General features: G+C 44.0%; 6 protein-coding genes across 6 annotated transcripts; 4 read left to right on the top strand and 2 right to left on the bottom strand.

Annotated features, from left to right (window-relative positions):
* Positions 1–41: 41 nt before the first annotated feature.
* Positions 42–3,404, bottom strand: I203_103460 (uncharacterized protein; the record flags this gene model as incomplete). Its single annotated transcript, XM_065517320.1, has 12 exons — positions 42–343; positions 414–764; positions 900–1,065; positions 1,246–1,370; positions 1,441–1,649; positions 1,712–1,831; positions 1,933–2,207; positions 2,279–2,364; positions 2,435–2,768; positions 2,834–2,969; positions 3,042–3,167; positions 3,226–3,404. 12 exons carry the CDS (start codon positions 3,402–3,404, stop codon positions 42–44), a joined length of 2,409 nt encoding a protein of 802 aa, XP_065374138.1.
* A 647-nt stretch (positions 3,405–4,051) lies between these two features.
* Positions 4,052–6,390, top strand: I203_103461 (uncharacterized protein; the record flags this gene model as incomplete). The annotated part of the gene is made up of 12 exons (XM_065517321.1): positions 4,052–4,121; positions 4,204–4,260; positions 4,329–4,441; positions 4,519–4,657; positions 4,745–4,979; positions 5,042–5,209; positions 5,275–5,433; positions 5,492–5,660; positions 5,745–5,941; positions 6,012–6,159; positions 6,242–6,301; positions 6,361–6,390. 12 exons carry the CDS (start codon positions 4,052–4,054, stop codon positions 6,388–6,390), a joined length of 1,545 nt encoding a protein of 514 aa, XP_065374139.1.
* Positions 6,391–6,788: 398 nt separating this feature from the next.
* Positions 6,789–9,237, top strand: I203_103462 (uncharacterized protein; the record flags this gene model as incomplete). Its single annotated transcript, XM_019149434.1, has 3 exons — positions 6,789–7,004; positions 7,171–7,448; positions 7,527–9,237. The coding sequence occupies 3 exons, from the start codon at positions 6,789–6,791 to the stop codon at positions 9,235–9,237; spliced, it is 2,205 nt and encodes a 734-aa protein (XP_019001459.1).
* Positions 9,238–9,415: 178 nt separating this feature from the next.
* On the bottom strand, positions 9,416–10,629 carry I203_103463 (uncharacterized protein; the record flags this gene model as incomplete). Its single annotated transcript, XM_019149435.1, has 4 exons — positions 9,416–9,435; positions 9,511–9,757; positions 9,847–10,125; positions 10,204–10,629. 4 exons carry the CDS (start codon positions 10,627–10,629, stop codon positions 9,416–9,418), a joined length of 972 nt encoding a protein of 323 aa, XP_019001460.1.
* Positions 10,630–11,018: 389 nt separating this feature from the next.
* I203_103464 (uncharacterized protein) lies at positions 11,019–12,327 on the top strand (the record flags this gene model as incomplete). The annotated part of the gene is made up of 7 exons (XM_019149436.1): positions 11,019–11,288; positions 11,401–11,575; positions 11,668–11,720; positions 11,776–11,885; positions 12,041–12,109; positions 12,183–12,208; positions 12,266–12,327. The coding sequence occupies 7 exons, from the start codon at positions 11,019–11,021 to the stop codon at positions 12,325–12,327; spliced, it is 765 nt and encodes a 254-aa protein (XP_019001461.1).
* A 971-nt stretch (positions 12,328–13,298) lies between these two features.
* On the top strand, positions 13,299–15,941 carry I203_103465 (uncharacterized protein; the record flags this gene model as incomplete). Its single annotated transcript, XM_019149437.1, has 10 exons — positions 13,299–13,310; positions 13,385–13,454; positions 13,521–13,588; positions 13,661–13,742; positions 13,812–13,924; positions 13,988–14,082; positions 14,141–14,287; positions 14,360–14,425; positions 14,491–14,555; positions 14,608–15,941. 10 exons carry the CDS (start codon positions 13,299–13,301, stop codon positions 15,939–15,941), a joined length of 2,052 nt encoding a protein of 683 aa, XP_019001462.1.
* Positions 15,942–16,136: the final 195 nt, after the last annotated feature.

The raw sequence follows: 16,136 nt of genomic DNA on the forward strand, positions 1-16,136 counted from the left end.
AAATTTGTTCATCATGCATATATATCATCAATAGTCATATTCTACTTACGAAAACCAAATAAATCCCCTTTACCAACTTTCAAAGCTACCATTCCAACTTCCCTTACTCTCTCCAGATACAAACCCAACTTACCCTCTCCTTGTCTTCCGGTGGAAGACGAGGGTAAAAATTCCTCATACAAGTGATTATCCTCTTTCGCAACGATCTTGATCAATTCCAAAGCCTTATCCAATAACTCAGGGAAAGTTGTCGATTTCTGGATCAGCAGTTGATGTAATTGGAGGATCAAAGATGGGATGAATAGTCGACGTATGATTGATAATTCGATCTTACGTTTGGAACCTATAGACACCAAGAGTATATCTCAATCAGCTGACAGAAAACAAAGAGGGAATGGAAAATGGGAACTAACCATTCTCGAATTTCCTACTAACTCTAAACCTCAACCAACCATCATCCTCTTCAGGAGGTTGTAAAAGCCCAATTGTCCTCTCCCAAACTCTATCTATGGCACCTAGTAATGATTTGTTGTAATTATGTTTCTCCAATTTAGTAGATGTCTCCTTTGGTCGTCTATTAGGATCAGAGTCTAAATCCGCTAATACCTCATACGAGCGGAATATGCTAAACAGCTTTAGATACTCTTGATGCTCTATCCAGTGGTTCTCTTCGTCTTCTGCCATTGATGAGTTACTGAGGATTTCAAGGAGTGACGAAGGAAGGGTACGGATGAGAGATTGGGCAGCGTTGGCTTTTCCCAAGGCTGCAAGGTCAACGAGGTAAGTCAATGAACATGTCGACACATCGAACGCAAAGCGAAGGACACGAAGCAGTATGCTACTAGGCTTGCTGATACGTTGGTATGTATGGTGGGGATGTGGGAAGACCAATTACTCACCCAAGAAATACCTCGCTACATCATTGGACTTGATCAATGCCTCTCCCAATGTCTCAGGCATCATAGTAAGCCATTCTATCGATCTGATCAATTGGACATCACGTTCCGACAGACCAACCGATACAGCGGTGATATCAGGTTCTGATGATGACAGTGAAGGTATATCCTAGCCGAGACCAAAACAGAGTATCAGCATAACTCATATCGCGTCTGAGGAAAGTGGCAGATTCAGAGGACACCATAGGTTGACAAGTTTGTCATCCTTATGCATCATTTTAGCGCCTCTATGCGTTTCTCCAAAAGGATGACAATTCAATCTGACAATTCAAGATTGAAGACGACTCACCTCGAATGCTTCAGATAAGATCATCTTGACTGTCTCTTTAGCGATGATAGCTACATCCAAATTATGCTGTTTTGCTCGGGACAAGGCTTCCATCCTCTGTTCTCTCGTTGCATTATGGTCCATCGCTATGCATGACGATCAGATCAGCTCAGCTCATTGCTTCTACGGTCTTCTGGCCCACTAAGCTTGACTCACCCCTCAAGAATCTTGCATAACTTTCTTCACCACTTCCCTCCCTCAGACAAGCTGCATACATAGCTACTAATGAGTCGTTCCCTTCCCTTTCGAGAATGGTCAAGTACGCTTGTATGATTGCGTTTGCAGCCGAATCAGGGACCGATTGACCGAGGGTTCTTAATGTCAGGACCAGGTGAGCAAAAAAGCGGACCAAGGGACCAACAAGTCTGCACATATGATTGTCAGTATAAGCCTGACTGTTAATGCGCGGTACATCAACTTCACTCACTCTGGTGAGACACTCGCTTCTATCTTTGATATCTGATCTGCAAATTGGTTGAACAATAAATCCGTGCGGCCCAGAATAATCATGCGCTGAGCAACATGGTATGGATCCGACATTGCGTTTCTGGGTATGATCAAGGACTATCAGCGTGATCCTTTACTCTATTTCAGTGAGGGGCCGAGTTTCATGACAGCTTCAGTGACTGGATGACGACGGGCACTCACGCAACACCACCTTTCTGTACCCCTTGCATTTTCTTAAACACCTCTTCCAAACCCCCCTGAGCGATCTCGACATCCTCGTCATCTCTGCCTAACAGTTCGCTTTCCTCTTCCCAATATCCACCTAATTCATGCCAACGCTGTTCTAATCTATACTCTATACGATGCTGAATATGGGCCCACAGGTGATCTTCCCAGTCTTCGCATGACGTTAACAGGGTGGGTAAGTCGGATATCAATGCTGCGTAGAGCTGTCTTTCGGCTGGTGAGAGGGTTGGCTATGTGTATTCCAGCCATTCAGCATCGAAAGGGAACTAGGAAGTAAGTGATAATAAACGCTCAAACATACATTCTTTGCAATAGCCCGACATGACTTCTTCCACAACAACCTACGTCTGTTACCCTCCAGCGGACTGATCGCTATACTTTCTTTGGCTGACGTGGGTACGCAAATGCAATTAGCTACATTATGCGAAAACTCATCACGGCGTTTGGGCCAACTCACTCATTAAGCCCATTGTCCACCTTCTTCCACCCATCAACGTCGCTCCTCTCCATGGTTCACCACCCTGTTCGCAGACTTTTATGGCTTGATCCAATTCACCGTGTCTCACCAGATCCCATAATGTCTCCAACAAAGGCGTCTGATACGTCTGATCTTCACCCGCTAAACCTTGACCATGCGGATCTCGCAGCGTGAAATCGGGATCTAACGATATACCTCCAGCTGATCGGGCGGTCTTAGCTCGTCTGAGAGTAGATGGCAGGTATCCATGTCTTGCTTCTAAGGGAGGTGCGGATGATGCGAACGGACGAGTTTGTAGATGATCCACCAAAGTCTGTTCGCGTTAAAAGCTTTGCATTAGTACTTTCCTGGTGATCCAGGGGGGTCAACGATACTTACAGCCCATAGAGATAATTCCGGATCTTCATTAATAAGAATCTGCATGATATCCTCTGGACTCGTATATGGATTTTCTAATATCTGCTGTTTCGATGAACCAGGTATGAAATTTGGATCAGAACGATGCAATTGGTTTCTGTCCAGTCAAGTAACAATTCATGAGCTGATGCATTAACAATTTCCTGACGAGAGCTCAAGATGGACTTACTCGTAGATTGCTCTGAGTAGTTGCCATGTCCTATGTTCACTTAATAGAGCTTGATGTTCTTCCAGACTTATCTGTTCTTCACCGTCAATTTCGAATGAATTGGTGGTAGGCGTTTTGGACTTGATACTACGTTCTTATGTCAGCTTGCCGTTGTTGGCCAAGAATGCAGTAAGGCGAAGCTTACACTTCCTCCACCGCGCTCATGAATGCTCTTATCAGACCCCCTTCTTCATCTAAGACTGCTTCATACCGTATAGGCGAATCTAGGGAAGACGAGTTGGATGGTCCTGCTTCGGCATACTGATCATGGTATGATGAGATCACCTTGGCGAAATTCTGATATGGCGTCGAAGTGGAGACCATCTTGCCTGTCGGAACAAAGCTTCCCTCGAGGTTGACTAAAAATGAGCAGCTATGTTAAGATTGTCTGTCTATGGATGTCGGTGATGATTGCTTTGAGAGGAGGAACATGGAATGAATGCATTATGTTGAGCGTGTAGAGGTATCCCACGTCATCAGAACCTGGCATGGAATCAAAGCTATCAAACCCACCAGGCTTCAGTCACGTGATCTGTGCATGTCATCTAGCCCTCGAGACACTGGTAGGGGTGATGGATGAGTGATGAAGGAAGCCTGAGTAATCATATGAGACGTTATCGTGACTCCATTCTTCCCCTTCACAGATAGTTAACAACCGTAAGACAGCATCACAAGTAATACATTCACAACCAACTAGGACTCCATCCTCAGTTCAAACTCGCTTTGCCAATCCGAACTGATCAAGCCCGATACCAGCTTACTTCAGTTGACCCCTTTCCCTTCGCATTCAATCCGCCACCCTGAAGTCCCATCCACCTCCGCTCATCGACACCGCCCCTCTGCCTGGTACCAAACGACCTCGTTCCCCTCCTCCTTCAGATCCTTCGGAACAGGCCAGAAAGGCAATAAAGAAAGAAGCAGAGAAAGAAACAGTCACTTCGCCACCTACACCACCTGAAGAAGGGAAGAAGATGTCTTCGGACGGTGATAACGATGATTTCCTATATGAGGATGAGTACGATGATGAGTTCGATCAGGATGGTGAGTAGCTCAAGTCATCTCTTGAGTGACTTAGCCGGGCATCTGTCAGGCAACTAGAGCTGATAGAGTCTTGATAACTTAGATATCGATTCCACGTCTGAACCCGATGTCTACGATGCTATGTCTCCCGCTATAGAAGGTCGGTCACATGTTGGCCCTTCCACAAATCCATTAAAGCTGACGATATATTTGAATCTGTACGATCAGAAGCACCACAGAAGAAACCCTACGATGTCTCATGGAAAGTAAAGACACTACAAGAAATAATCGATATGCAGAACAAAGAGATAACGAAGGTTCAATCGTTATTGGAAGTTCCCGTGAGTCTTCTCTCTCATCTTAACATAACTCATATTGTACAGTACAAATTGATGCTGACTATGATTTCTCATCATAGGCATCAAGCGCAGCTATATTACTCAGACACTATGTGTGGAACTCCGAGAAATTACAAGAACAATTTTGGAATGATCCTGCTCAAGCATTAGAGGCAGCGGGATTGTCACCACCTTCTTCACCTACTACCCACACATCCAGTCTCCCATCTCCATCATCGCCTATCAAACGATCTACCAGATCACTCAAACCTGGTCCGTCATCTTTCTTAAAGCGTACCAAATCAGCTCAACCCACTGGCGTATTCGAATGTCCAATTTGCTGTATGGAATACGATTATTCATCAACTTATTCGATGGGATGCGATCATCGCTTTTGCAAAGATTGTTGGAAAGAGTATCTGTCTGGGAAGATCAAAGGTGAAGGTGAAAGTGCGAAGATACAATGTATGGAAAGTGGATGTAAGAGGATAGTAAGGGAGGAAATCATAGATGATTTGGTGACTCATGATATATCGAAACGGTAAGCTGATTTTTCTCATTGTTATCAATGATATCATGAGAGTAGCTTACAGTCTTGAATAGATATCATAATCTTCTAAATGCCGCTTTCGTAGCTGATTCTCCCACTTTACGTTGGTGTCCTCATCCCAATTGCGAGTACATCATTGAATGCTCCCAGGCGCCGACGAGGATGCTCAATCAGCTGGTTCCTACGGTGCAGTGTAAATGTGGTCACGATCTCTGTTTTGGGTAAGCTACTACTTCCCTCGCAATCGCGAAAGGATTTTAAGCTTATATCTGGGAACAACATGCAGCTGCGGATACTCAGCAAGTCATCGTCCCGTCTTATGTCGGATCGTGAAGTTATGGGAGAAGAAATGCGCAGATGACTCGGAAACAGCTAATTGGCTTCAAGCAAATACGAAAGAATGTTCGAAATGTCAATCCACGATAGAGAAAAATGGGGGATGCAAGTGAGTCGACTTGCATATGCAATCTGATGTTTACCGTAGCTGACATATGTGGCATTAGCCATATGACATGTAAGAAGTGCAAATGGGAATTCTGCTGGGTGTGTATGGGCCCATGGTCAGAACATGGTACATCATGGTATCAATGTAATCGATTTGACGAGAAGTCCGGTATTGATGCGAGAGATACTCAAGCCAAATCACGAGCTAGTCTCGAGAGATACCTACATGTAAGTGTGCTGAGCCAGCTATCTATCCTTCCCCCTCTTTATCCAATACAGTTAAGTCCGACTTACCTGTTTTGTGCCATCTAGTACTTCAACCGATGGGCAAATCATGAACATTCAGCTAAGCTCGATGCGGAGTTCTACCAGAAAACAGAGAAGAAGATGGAACAGATGCAGAACAGTGGTAATTTATCTTGGATCGAAGTCCAATTTGCGAAACAAGCTGTAGATGCTGTAATCAAAGCTAGAATCACGTTGAAATGGTCTTACTGTATGGCTTTCTAGTGGGTATTCAATTTTCTCCCTCATTCGCTTACCACTTTTTTCCCGATGCTAATTTACTTTGGTCATCAGCCTGAAACGAAATAACATGACGGAGCTGTTCGAAGATAATCAACGTGATTTGGAAAGAGCTGTCGAGAATTTAGGATACCTGTTAGAACAGAATATAAGTGATACGGATAGTATAGCCAAATTGAGACAGGATATCACCAATCAAGCTGTATGTGTCGAATCATTTCAGCTTTTTTCCCCTTGTCAATACAGCAAATGGAGTGACTTTAGCTGATGGCGCCGATATACAGGCATACGTTCAGAAGCGACATGACATTCTGATGGATGATACTCTAAGGGGATACCTGGAGGTGAGCTACTCAGCTGGCGATTGGTAGTCGATGAAAGCTGACGGGCGTTTTTATATAAGCGTCGATGGGAATTTACAGTAGACACTTAAGTGCGTTTCATGTCGACAGCGCCTGATGACAACAGATCGGGTATGGGGTGACACAAGCAGTGATATTCTTTCTGATTCATAGATTTCGCAGAAGTCAACCAGTTGTAACCTTTTCATTCATTCTTTCTCTATTCTCATTCTCAAGTTTTCGAACACTGTTGAGCATAGTATTTCTAGTATGTCAATCATGAAAAATAATATGGCTTTTACGCATCATGCGTTGTTCGCCTCCTGCGCTTAGCTTAGACCAAGAGCTCTCGCACAGTCCAGTGGTGGAGGTCCACCACCTCCGTCAAAAAGTCCACTGCGACCAGCGCTCCATGACTTATACTCGAAACTCACCTTTCAATCCTTTTCACCTATCATACAACCAGTCCGTTCATACCCCACTCAAAAGCATGTCCAAGTCGCAGGATCTCACTCCGCAACTACATCATGCTCGACAACTACTCTCAGAGCTAATACGTCATATCGATGGATTCGATCTGACCCAGCCGATGTATCGTGCTCCGATATTGGATAGGATACGGTATGAACCTTGGGGTCAAGATGAAATCATGGGATGGAAGAAGTGGTTCGATGGTGTCGAGAATCATATGAGGCTTCTGGAAGCTGTGAGTACGATCAGTCATCCTACATCGCAATGATCAATTCCATGGCTCGATGTTCTGTTCACTTCCACTTGGCTTGTCCAAACTTACTGCAATGAATTCCCTGACTCAAATACCTTAAGAATCGAAATTCGGTCTCATGCTGAGTGAATATACGCTACATTTATAGATGATCGAATCGGGCGTACCACCAAAAGACGATCCCATCCCTACTGTTTCCAATCTCATCACGTACTGGAAAATCATCATTACTTCCGAATCGCCAATAGTAGGTGTGAAGATGAGTATGGGTGGAGATAAGAGGTTAAACAACACTTGGCCAATAAATAAACCTTCGCAGGGCGGTAAGATCAAGGATAAGGGAAAAGAAAAGGCCAAGGAGAAAGAGAAGGAAGTTTGGGTGGACGTCATTGCTCAAGGTGGAAGGGAATGGAAAAGGATATACAGGTGAGTCCAATGAATGCATCTTTTTTTGTGACATGAGGAGCTGGCGGATACTGACACCATGGTGTGTTGACCTATTAGTAAAAAGATATCCCACCTATTGGCGGAATTTAGAGAAGCGGATTCATATATAAACAGCGATTACGATTCTGATTCATCTTCACCTTCCGCTTCTTCAAGCAAGTCAAAACCCACACCTGGAATGGATAATTCCCTCATCACGACTGCACAAGATCTACTTCGTGCTGCAAGTCTAGTGGAACGTATACCTGGTGCTCCTGTACCTAAGATAACCATCCATCTTACCAGAATCCCGTCATCACCAAAAGATTCATATCGAGAAAGCGACACATCCCTTCAGCGGGACAGTGAAGAAGAGGTGGAATGGCCAGATGATCGTATACCCCTCACATTCCAGAAGATCCGAGAAATGGGCGTGAATCTGATATTTGGCGATCTATCGCAAACACCACTGTCCTCTCTAAACGGCCCGACGGGTCCAGCCGAACCTATACCGAGCCTAAGGTTCAATCTGGATATAACCACCTTGATGGGACTTTGCTCGGACGTCCTTCATCATACCTTACCTACATCTAAGGACGAAGCTGCATCTAGATCACTCCGACCCACTAGTCATTTATTGCACAATGCCGATGGGGAAGTAGTATTAGTATCGAGAGGGAGAGATGGGACGGGTAAGACCAAGAACAAGCTTAAGCGACAAATCGATATTGATAATGATGATGAAGGCGAGTATGAGAGATTGAAGGGACAGAGTCAAAATTCAATAGAACTGTATAAATGTATATTAGAAGAGATGGAAAGACCTTTTATTGAAGAGTTCAATAACGTCATCCAAGAAGCTTGGAAAGATCAAAGATCAATATCATCAAGACGGCTAGATGACCTGAAGATCAAGGATGATACTCAACCTCAAGTGGAATTTTGGACTACCGTCGAAGCTGCTCAATACACCTATGAAGCACTTTCGTCTGGACCCGCACACGGACATGGAATGGAACAACTTCGTATGCGGAGGATGTTAGGTTTAGAACAAGGTGATTTCTTTGAAGGAAGTAGGTATAAAGGTAATGAAGGTTATTTGAAGGATTTGAAAATAAACATATTCGATCTGGACGAAAAAGTGTTCAGGCCGAGGAGCATTGAGGAGGTTTTGAAAAACGCTAGGAACCGTGGTGAAGGTCTATCTACAACCAATGGAAACGCTACTGATCAGATAAGAGTCGATCAAGTTGGAAATGGGAAAGTTGACGTAAATGGGAAAACAGGATTTCATCAAACTTTATATTCTATCACTTCCCTATTCCTGAATCAATATTACCTATCCTTAGTTCCCAATATCGACACCAACCCGAACGCAAGAAAAGATTCAGATGGCGATGGAAAAATCAAATCTCAAAATCTTACAATCAACCTACCCAACTTTTTACAACCTCGTAAATTACCTACACCACCTATTGCCAAAATATCTTTACCGTTCCCTGTAGTTTCTCTGCATTCGTTGAATCGCGGTGCGAAAGAGGGTATGACGACGATCATGATGGGTACTGCGACTTTGAAGGAGGTCTGGACTCAGGTTACGTGGAGGTTAAGAGGTTGGGAGAGAGGTTGGTATAATTGGGATGATGAAGAGAGAAAAACGGAAAGGGGGAATGCAGCTGTTATGATTTTCCCTTATAGGGTATTTGGAGAAGGTAAGAGGGTGAGATTTGAGAAGGGAGATTATTCTTATCCTACGAAAGATTGGTGGGATGAGGATGATACGGCATGAGCTCGTCGGCATCAGGAGATAAAGTAGAGAATGAAGGGTACATAATATATATCTTGCATGATGAAAGATACCTTCTGGGCATGTATATTATAATAATATTGATAACAACAACAACGTAAAACATATACAAGTACAGTCTACTGATAGCGATTTAGGCAAGGAGACTCCCTATTTCACATCACATCATAGCTAATGGATCTGTAAAAGGATCAACTGTCAGTTGTCAGTCTCACTGATGGACAGATAGATAGACAGACAGGATGTGGTACTTACCATCACCATCATCACTATATTGTGTATCCTCATTATCCCTTCTGCCGCTGCCAGGACTTATCGGTTCATCCTTGACTTTCGCATTTGATTTATTCTGATTATTCGTTTTCCTCCTGTTTGTCATTGAAGTAGTGGAAGAACGAGGTTTGCCATTGGTCTTCGGGGTTGCATTCGGATGTTCCGTCGGTTTGCGAATTGTGTCATGATATTTCGTTCGAGATGAGTATGCATTCTTGGGGGATGGAGTCTAATCATTGGATTTCAGCTTTCATTTCTCAGCTTCTGATATTGTAAGTATTCCTCGTTTACACATTAGAGGTAGACGTTTTCACTTACATGTAGGTTATGCGAATGATATCGATCTTCGTGATCCTCATGGTCACCCTGGTCTATCTGCTCATCTCCCGACTCCTGATCTGAAACAGAATCTTCCACTCTCCTGCGCTTTTTCGACTGAGATCTGAGAGGCGGTAAGACGGGTGAAACAGATAAGGGCACTTTGGAAGATGAAGCGATCTTCGTCTGATCTTCCTGGTTTCGGGGTATAGCATTTGTACGTCGCTTTGCTAATACTGATACTGAAGCTGAAGCTGAGGTAGCTCGGGACTTTGTTATCTACAGTATATTATTATAAATAATTCCTCTTAACTCACTCGACTGGAATGATTGGCACATAAGATGAGAAATGCTTACAGGTGTTATACTATTCCTCTTACTCTGACCATCGCCTTCCACATCCACATCCACATCGACCTGTCCATTATCTAGTAAACTTTTTATTCTCTTCCTCAGATCCTGATATCTATCTTGCCACAGCCTCACTTCATCTTTCAACTCGTTATGTCCCCGCAATAACGAATTATGCGCATTGAGTAAATCCACATGATCACCTTGTAATGTCCTATACTGCTTTTGAGTGACTTCCAACTCATCTTCGGTTTTAGATAACTTTGATTCGGCTTTCGATAGTATTTCATTCTCGCTTTCCAGCTCAGCTATGCGGAGCTTGTACTCTGTATTCGTCTGAAGGATACCTTTATTCAGGAATGTGGCCAGTTCAAGTTCATGTTTGAGAGATGATATTTGTGATTCGAGTTTGGTTAGGTGTTGTTTCGACATAATGACGAGAGTCATGCATGCACTCGTCGCTGTCGTGTACTTTCTGAATGATGGTTATGGTGAAGAGATATACTAGACCAAGTCTCTTTTACAAATCGTGTTGTTGGACGCTATATGCAAGTGAATTAATTGATCAAGATGAGGATGAAGATCAAGATATTAGCGATAACGTTACTCGAGGTAACCTGGAGAGACACGAAAACATCAGGAACGAGCTCTTCGTCAACCTTTCTTCTCTTCTTCACTGTCATCACTCATCACTATCACTCTATATTTGTCGAGACCATTGCTAGCTTCCTTCTGGATACTCCCAGGCTCATAGTGAAGGAACTTGTAGCAGCGCATCGACCCAGTAAATATCAATATCGTCCACCTCAACTCTCCTCACCATGTCAGAATCCCCCGAAAGGCGTCATTACAGACGAGACTCCCGCTCACCCCGACGTAGAGAGTACGTATCGAAAGGCGCTGGCAGGTCATCGTCCAGAAGAAGATCACCAGGTCCATCGAAACCTTACGATAGGAGACCAAGGGATAATGGGTACGGAGATAGGGACAGGGTGAGGGATAATGAGAGCAAGAAAGGATATAGTGAGAAGGATAGGGAGAAGGAAAGAGTAGTGGATAGGAAGAGATATGATGGGGATGTAAAGAAGGAGGTGGGTCTGGTCAATCATATTCTGTCATCTGATCTCCTATGCTCGGCGAAAGAAATGCTGTCGATCTGGGCAGCGAAAGTACTGATGTTATTTTGTTGTTCATGGATGATAGGATCCAGATGCACCCACGGTGGAACCTGAAAAACCAAATTTTGGTAATTCTGGTTTACTTGCCAAAGAGACGAATACGATCAAAGGTGTAGAAGTGAAATACAACGAACCTCCAGAAGCTAGGAAACCAACAAAGAATTGGAGACTTTACGTTTTCAAAGGTTCCGAGCAGGTCGGTGAGTCATTCTGTCTTGGTCCTACTACGACTGGCTGCCAGAACAGACGGGGAGCCTACGTTGGGTGAGAGCTGATAAGACGAATGTCATAGATCTAATACATATATATAGACAGTCATGTTACCTTATCGGACGAGATACGGTGGTGAGTGAAGCTGTTACGCATGACAACTGGATAAAGGAACTGACTTCAGGTATAGGTTACTGACATACCCATCGCTCATCCTTCTTGCTCTAAACAACATTCCGCTATACAGTACCGTCAGATATCGGAGAAGAATGAATATGGTGATGTGACGACGACAGTCAAGTGAGTCTAAAAGTTTCATTTCCCTTCACTACCCCTTGTCATATACTTGATCCCTCTCATCATCCGATGAACCGCATTCTCTCTCACTTCTACCTTTCTCGCTCTTTCCATTTCGATATTCCTGGATTTGCCGAGACTGAGCATTTGCTGTGCAGACCATTCATCATTGATCTGGAATCTACTAATGGGACGTACGTCAATGACGTGGAAATACCAAAGTCAAGGTGAGCAGTTCACTCTCGGGATGATTACTATATACAAGGCGATGCTCGGCTGATCTGCTTGTCTCATGACCAGATACTACGAACTGCGTGGTAGTGATGGTAAGTCCTGACTAAGGCACTATGATCGAACATGGCTGACTATCGAGGCATGTGCAGTGATCAAATTCGGGACCAGTTCAAGAGAATATGTCCTGTTGGCAGAAGACGCCTCAGCATGAGTAACATGAAGCTTCGCCTTCTGAGCGTACAGTTAAATGAGGAGTAACAACATTTGAGAGTTAGGAGAAGAAGCATGTGGTCAGAGGGAAAGCCGAAATGTCACATTACCTATGCATACGATTGTAATTTAGTGAGTGACGCTGGATTACCATATCTGGCCTTGCATTCCCATGTGAGTGATCAACGTAGACTACTGATCTTGTCCGACAAGTGGGAGGTCTGACAGAGGCAGAATGAGATCGGAGAAATACGAGAATGGGCCGTCCTGCAACATACACACATCATGCACACAGCCAAGAAGACGAACATACACACAAGCCACCCAGCTATCCTTACAGACAAACAAACAAACAAACAAACAAACAAACAAACAAACAAAACGAGACTACGAATTTCCCCAACCTTAGAGCAATGACATGTTGAGCTCGTTGTCCAGGAGTAGGCGCATCGTCACACGTCGTCACAAAGGACGGAGACAGATTCGATCGATCAAGGTCAAGCCACAGAAATGTGATTGACACCCTTTAAAGGGTACCTTGACTACCTTTACCGTTTCAAAAATGATGAAATGTGATGTCGAGATAACTTCGGAATACATCTTTCATATTAACGGACTACCGAGGGAAAGGACTTAAATAAATAAATGTATTAGCATCGTACCCAGTCATCAGAACATGGAAGACGAACTGGACAGCGATGATCATTTACTGGTTCTCATCGACTTCACTTTATTTCACTTTCTTTGCCTACTCTTATATCTCATTAGCCATCATTCATAACACTAGACCGACCTCTCTTTCCGTCAATCCTTCGTTCATCTTCCCACTTGGTATTCAAGGCAACATAGCGCTCTGGAATTAACATCCATCATCGAGACTTCAGACACGGGCTAGCAGATACTACCAGACTCAGTCCATCAGGTGTGGAGACTTTGTTCAGGAAAACACGGAAAGATAAGATTGTTGACACGATGGAAATCCTGGTAAGTTAAGTCCGCTGGTCAGCGTCATGTTCCTGTAGGCGGATGCCGATTAACGTTGCCTGATTCAAATATAGCTTGACGACGCCGCACCTGAAATCACGTTCTTCTCCAATGCCAATGGGTGGATAGACGACCATAGAGCTGGTGAGTTCTTGTACCTCATTTATAAGCACATGTCGGACCTGTTATGGCTAAATAGTCATACTGCAGGCACTCAATATTCTGATGTGTATCTTTCATCATATTCTCAAAAGACATTTCACGCTACATATACCGATGTGAGTATCTGCACAATCTTACTCCTACTGGCGGCAGAAAGGACTGATCGGTTCGGCTTCTCTTGGACATAGGGAGATTATATGGAATATCGATTCAATGGCACCGGTATAGCTATAATGGGATCTAAAAGGCAAAATCACGGGGTCTACGGAGGTATGTCGTGCTGTCTCATAAAAATTTGAAATCAGTTGACACTTGAACAACCCGCTTTTGCTGTGATAGTCAAAATCGATGACGAGAGCGAGACGTTTTATTCTAGTTTCTCGACGAATCCAGTATTTCAAACTGAGTTGTATAGTCGCAATAACCTTACGATTGATAAGGAGCATATCATCGTAAGCAGACAAACCCTAATTGGAATGCCGTGAAACAGATGATTAATGCGATACGATGGATAGCGCGTCACTAATTATCCAACTCGTACTGATCCTCAGCCCAGTTCGACTGCGGATTCATGGTTAGATATTGATCACCTGGTTATATCGCATGACATGTGGGTATTTATGTGCAAGTCGACCATGAACCGGGCTGACTCGTTGCTCTTGGTGCAGCTCTGGTCAGGTGTACACTACTACCCTGGATGACAGTACACCCGTAATAACGTACGATGCAAGTTGGTCAAAGGATACAGTAGACGCCATGAATTACAATAGCACCATACATTTGACAGGACAAGCGGGTGCAAGTATGATTCTACCGTGCGTGCCTTCGAACCATGTCCTTTGGACGCGTTCTACCGTCTTTTTCTAAAACCTTTGATACTCTTACAGGTTCAATGGTTTCTCGATACAAGTGTTTTCTGGAATCAACGTAGATCATGATGGATACTCTGTGAGGTACGGCTACGTCACAAGGCAATATTATGTACGTGATTCAACTGATCACCCAATATTATTAACAGCATCGATGGCGGTGCGGACCATACGTTCAATGGAAGTCATTTTGAACGCTTAACTCAAGTCCCTCGTGAGTGGTGAAACATCGCTGATATCAACTGCTGCTAACAGCTCTTATATAGATTATACGGCTTCCGGGCTTAGTGAAGGACCTCATACACTAAAGATTACAAATACTGGAAAGACTAGCAGTCCGATAGTAGGTTTCGATTATGCCGTCGTCAACTCTACGGTTAACCCCAATGGATGGACTGGCGGAAGTGTCACAAGTCAACAGATTAAACCAACATTCACGTCGGCTGATGGCGGTTCTGAACCTTCCGGATCGAAGAGAACAAATGTGGGAGCCATCGCTGGAGGAGTCGTTGGCGGTGTAGTCGGTCTGACCATAATCGCTGTGCTAGCCTGGTGTGTATTGTCAAGAAAGCCTAGACGTGTATCTAGCAAATCCAACAACCGACATAAATCATACATCGATTTCCCTAGCGGAAGCACCAATAGTAGATCGATGAGTGTAGTAGAAAGTAAGATAATTGGATCAAGGATGGTCTCTTCGACTTCAAGTAAAGAAGATTCATCTCCAACTCCCTCCTCGATGTTTGGATCACTCCGTGGATTCTTCAAAAAGAAGTCATATGAAGAAGAAGGTATCTCAACGACAAGGAGTAGCTCACCTCAAGGGTCAATCGCGTACTTCTACACTCCCAACCCTAATCGTGTCGTTAAACCACCTAGTTCAGCCAGTCTGACTAGTCCCCCCAGTACAGGACAAGGTGATAGCTTCGACAATCAGATCTACACAAATCCGCCATCTTCGAGAAATAGACCACCCATCACCCAACATGTCTCTCATGGAAGTCGATCAGGACACTCGATCACTTCAAGATCATCGGCTTATTCACAAGGTGGTGAAACGTATCTGACCGATAGGTTGGATAATATCGCTAGTAGAGGACCAATACCTCTTCCTTCGCCACCTTCTCAAGAATCAAGCGATTATGAACATATGCCATTACCTCCTCTTCCCGCTGCCACTACCGGTATCCACAATGCTTCAAGATCGAGTACTCGGCCAGCACTATATCATGCAGATGCAAGTTCATCTCTTTTACCATCACTGTTGGTCCGTCAATCCCTCGCTCCCTCGTTACCTACTATTGAACAACACAATACGTCTTCGACACACGTCTCACCTTCCAGTACGCCTCCCACAAGTCAGGGGTGGAGTCCTGAAACGCCTGGGGATTACAAGAGGAGTATACTAGGCTTGACATTAGATAGAAGATCTCCTGTCGAAAGAAGTCAGTCAGTCGAGGGGAATGACAGTTATGATCCGAATGATGCCAGAAGAATCAACATGACCCCGAGCGTATTGGATCTGGAGCCTCCCATTCTGAGTCCACCGCCGGAATACGGGCATATAATGGCTGCTCAACAACAACATGAGAGGCGGTAGACGATGCTGTGCATCGTGAATTCTCCTCTAGGGCAGGAAAGAGATAGTAAGGAAGTAATATTTGAAGCTTAATAGCTCACGCTCCAGGTAAATGAAACTCTAAAACGATCCATATAGTAGGAAATAATTCACTTGGACTTTTGTTTTAAAATCTAGGATCTAATGCATGCGTTTACGTTTTCAAGAGAGAAAGTG

This window comes from Kwoniella mangroviensis, assembly GCF_000507465.2.
Source record: "Kwoniella mangroviensis CBS 8507 chromosome 1 map unlocalized Ctg01, whole genome shotgun sequence".
Classification (NCBI taxonomy): domain Eukaryota; kingdom Fungi; phylum Basidiomycota; class Tremellomycetes; order Tremellales; family Cryptococcaceae; genus Kwoniella; species Kwoniella mangrovensis.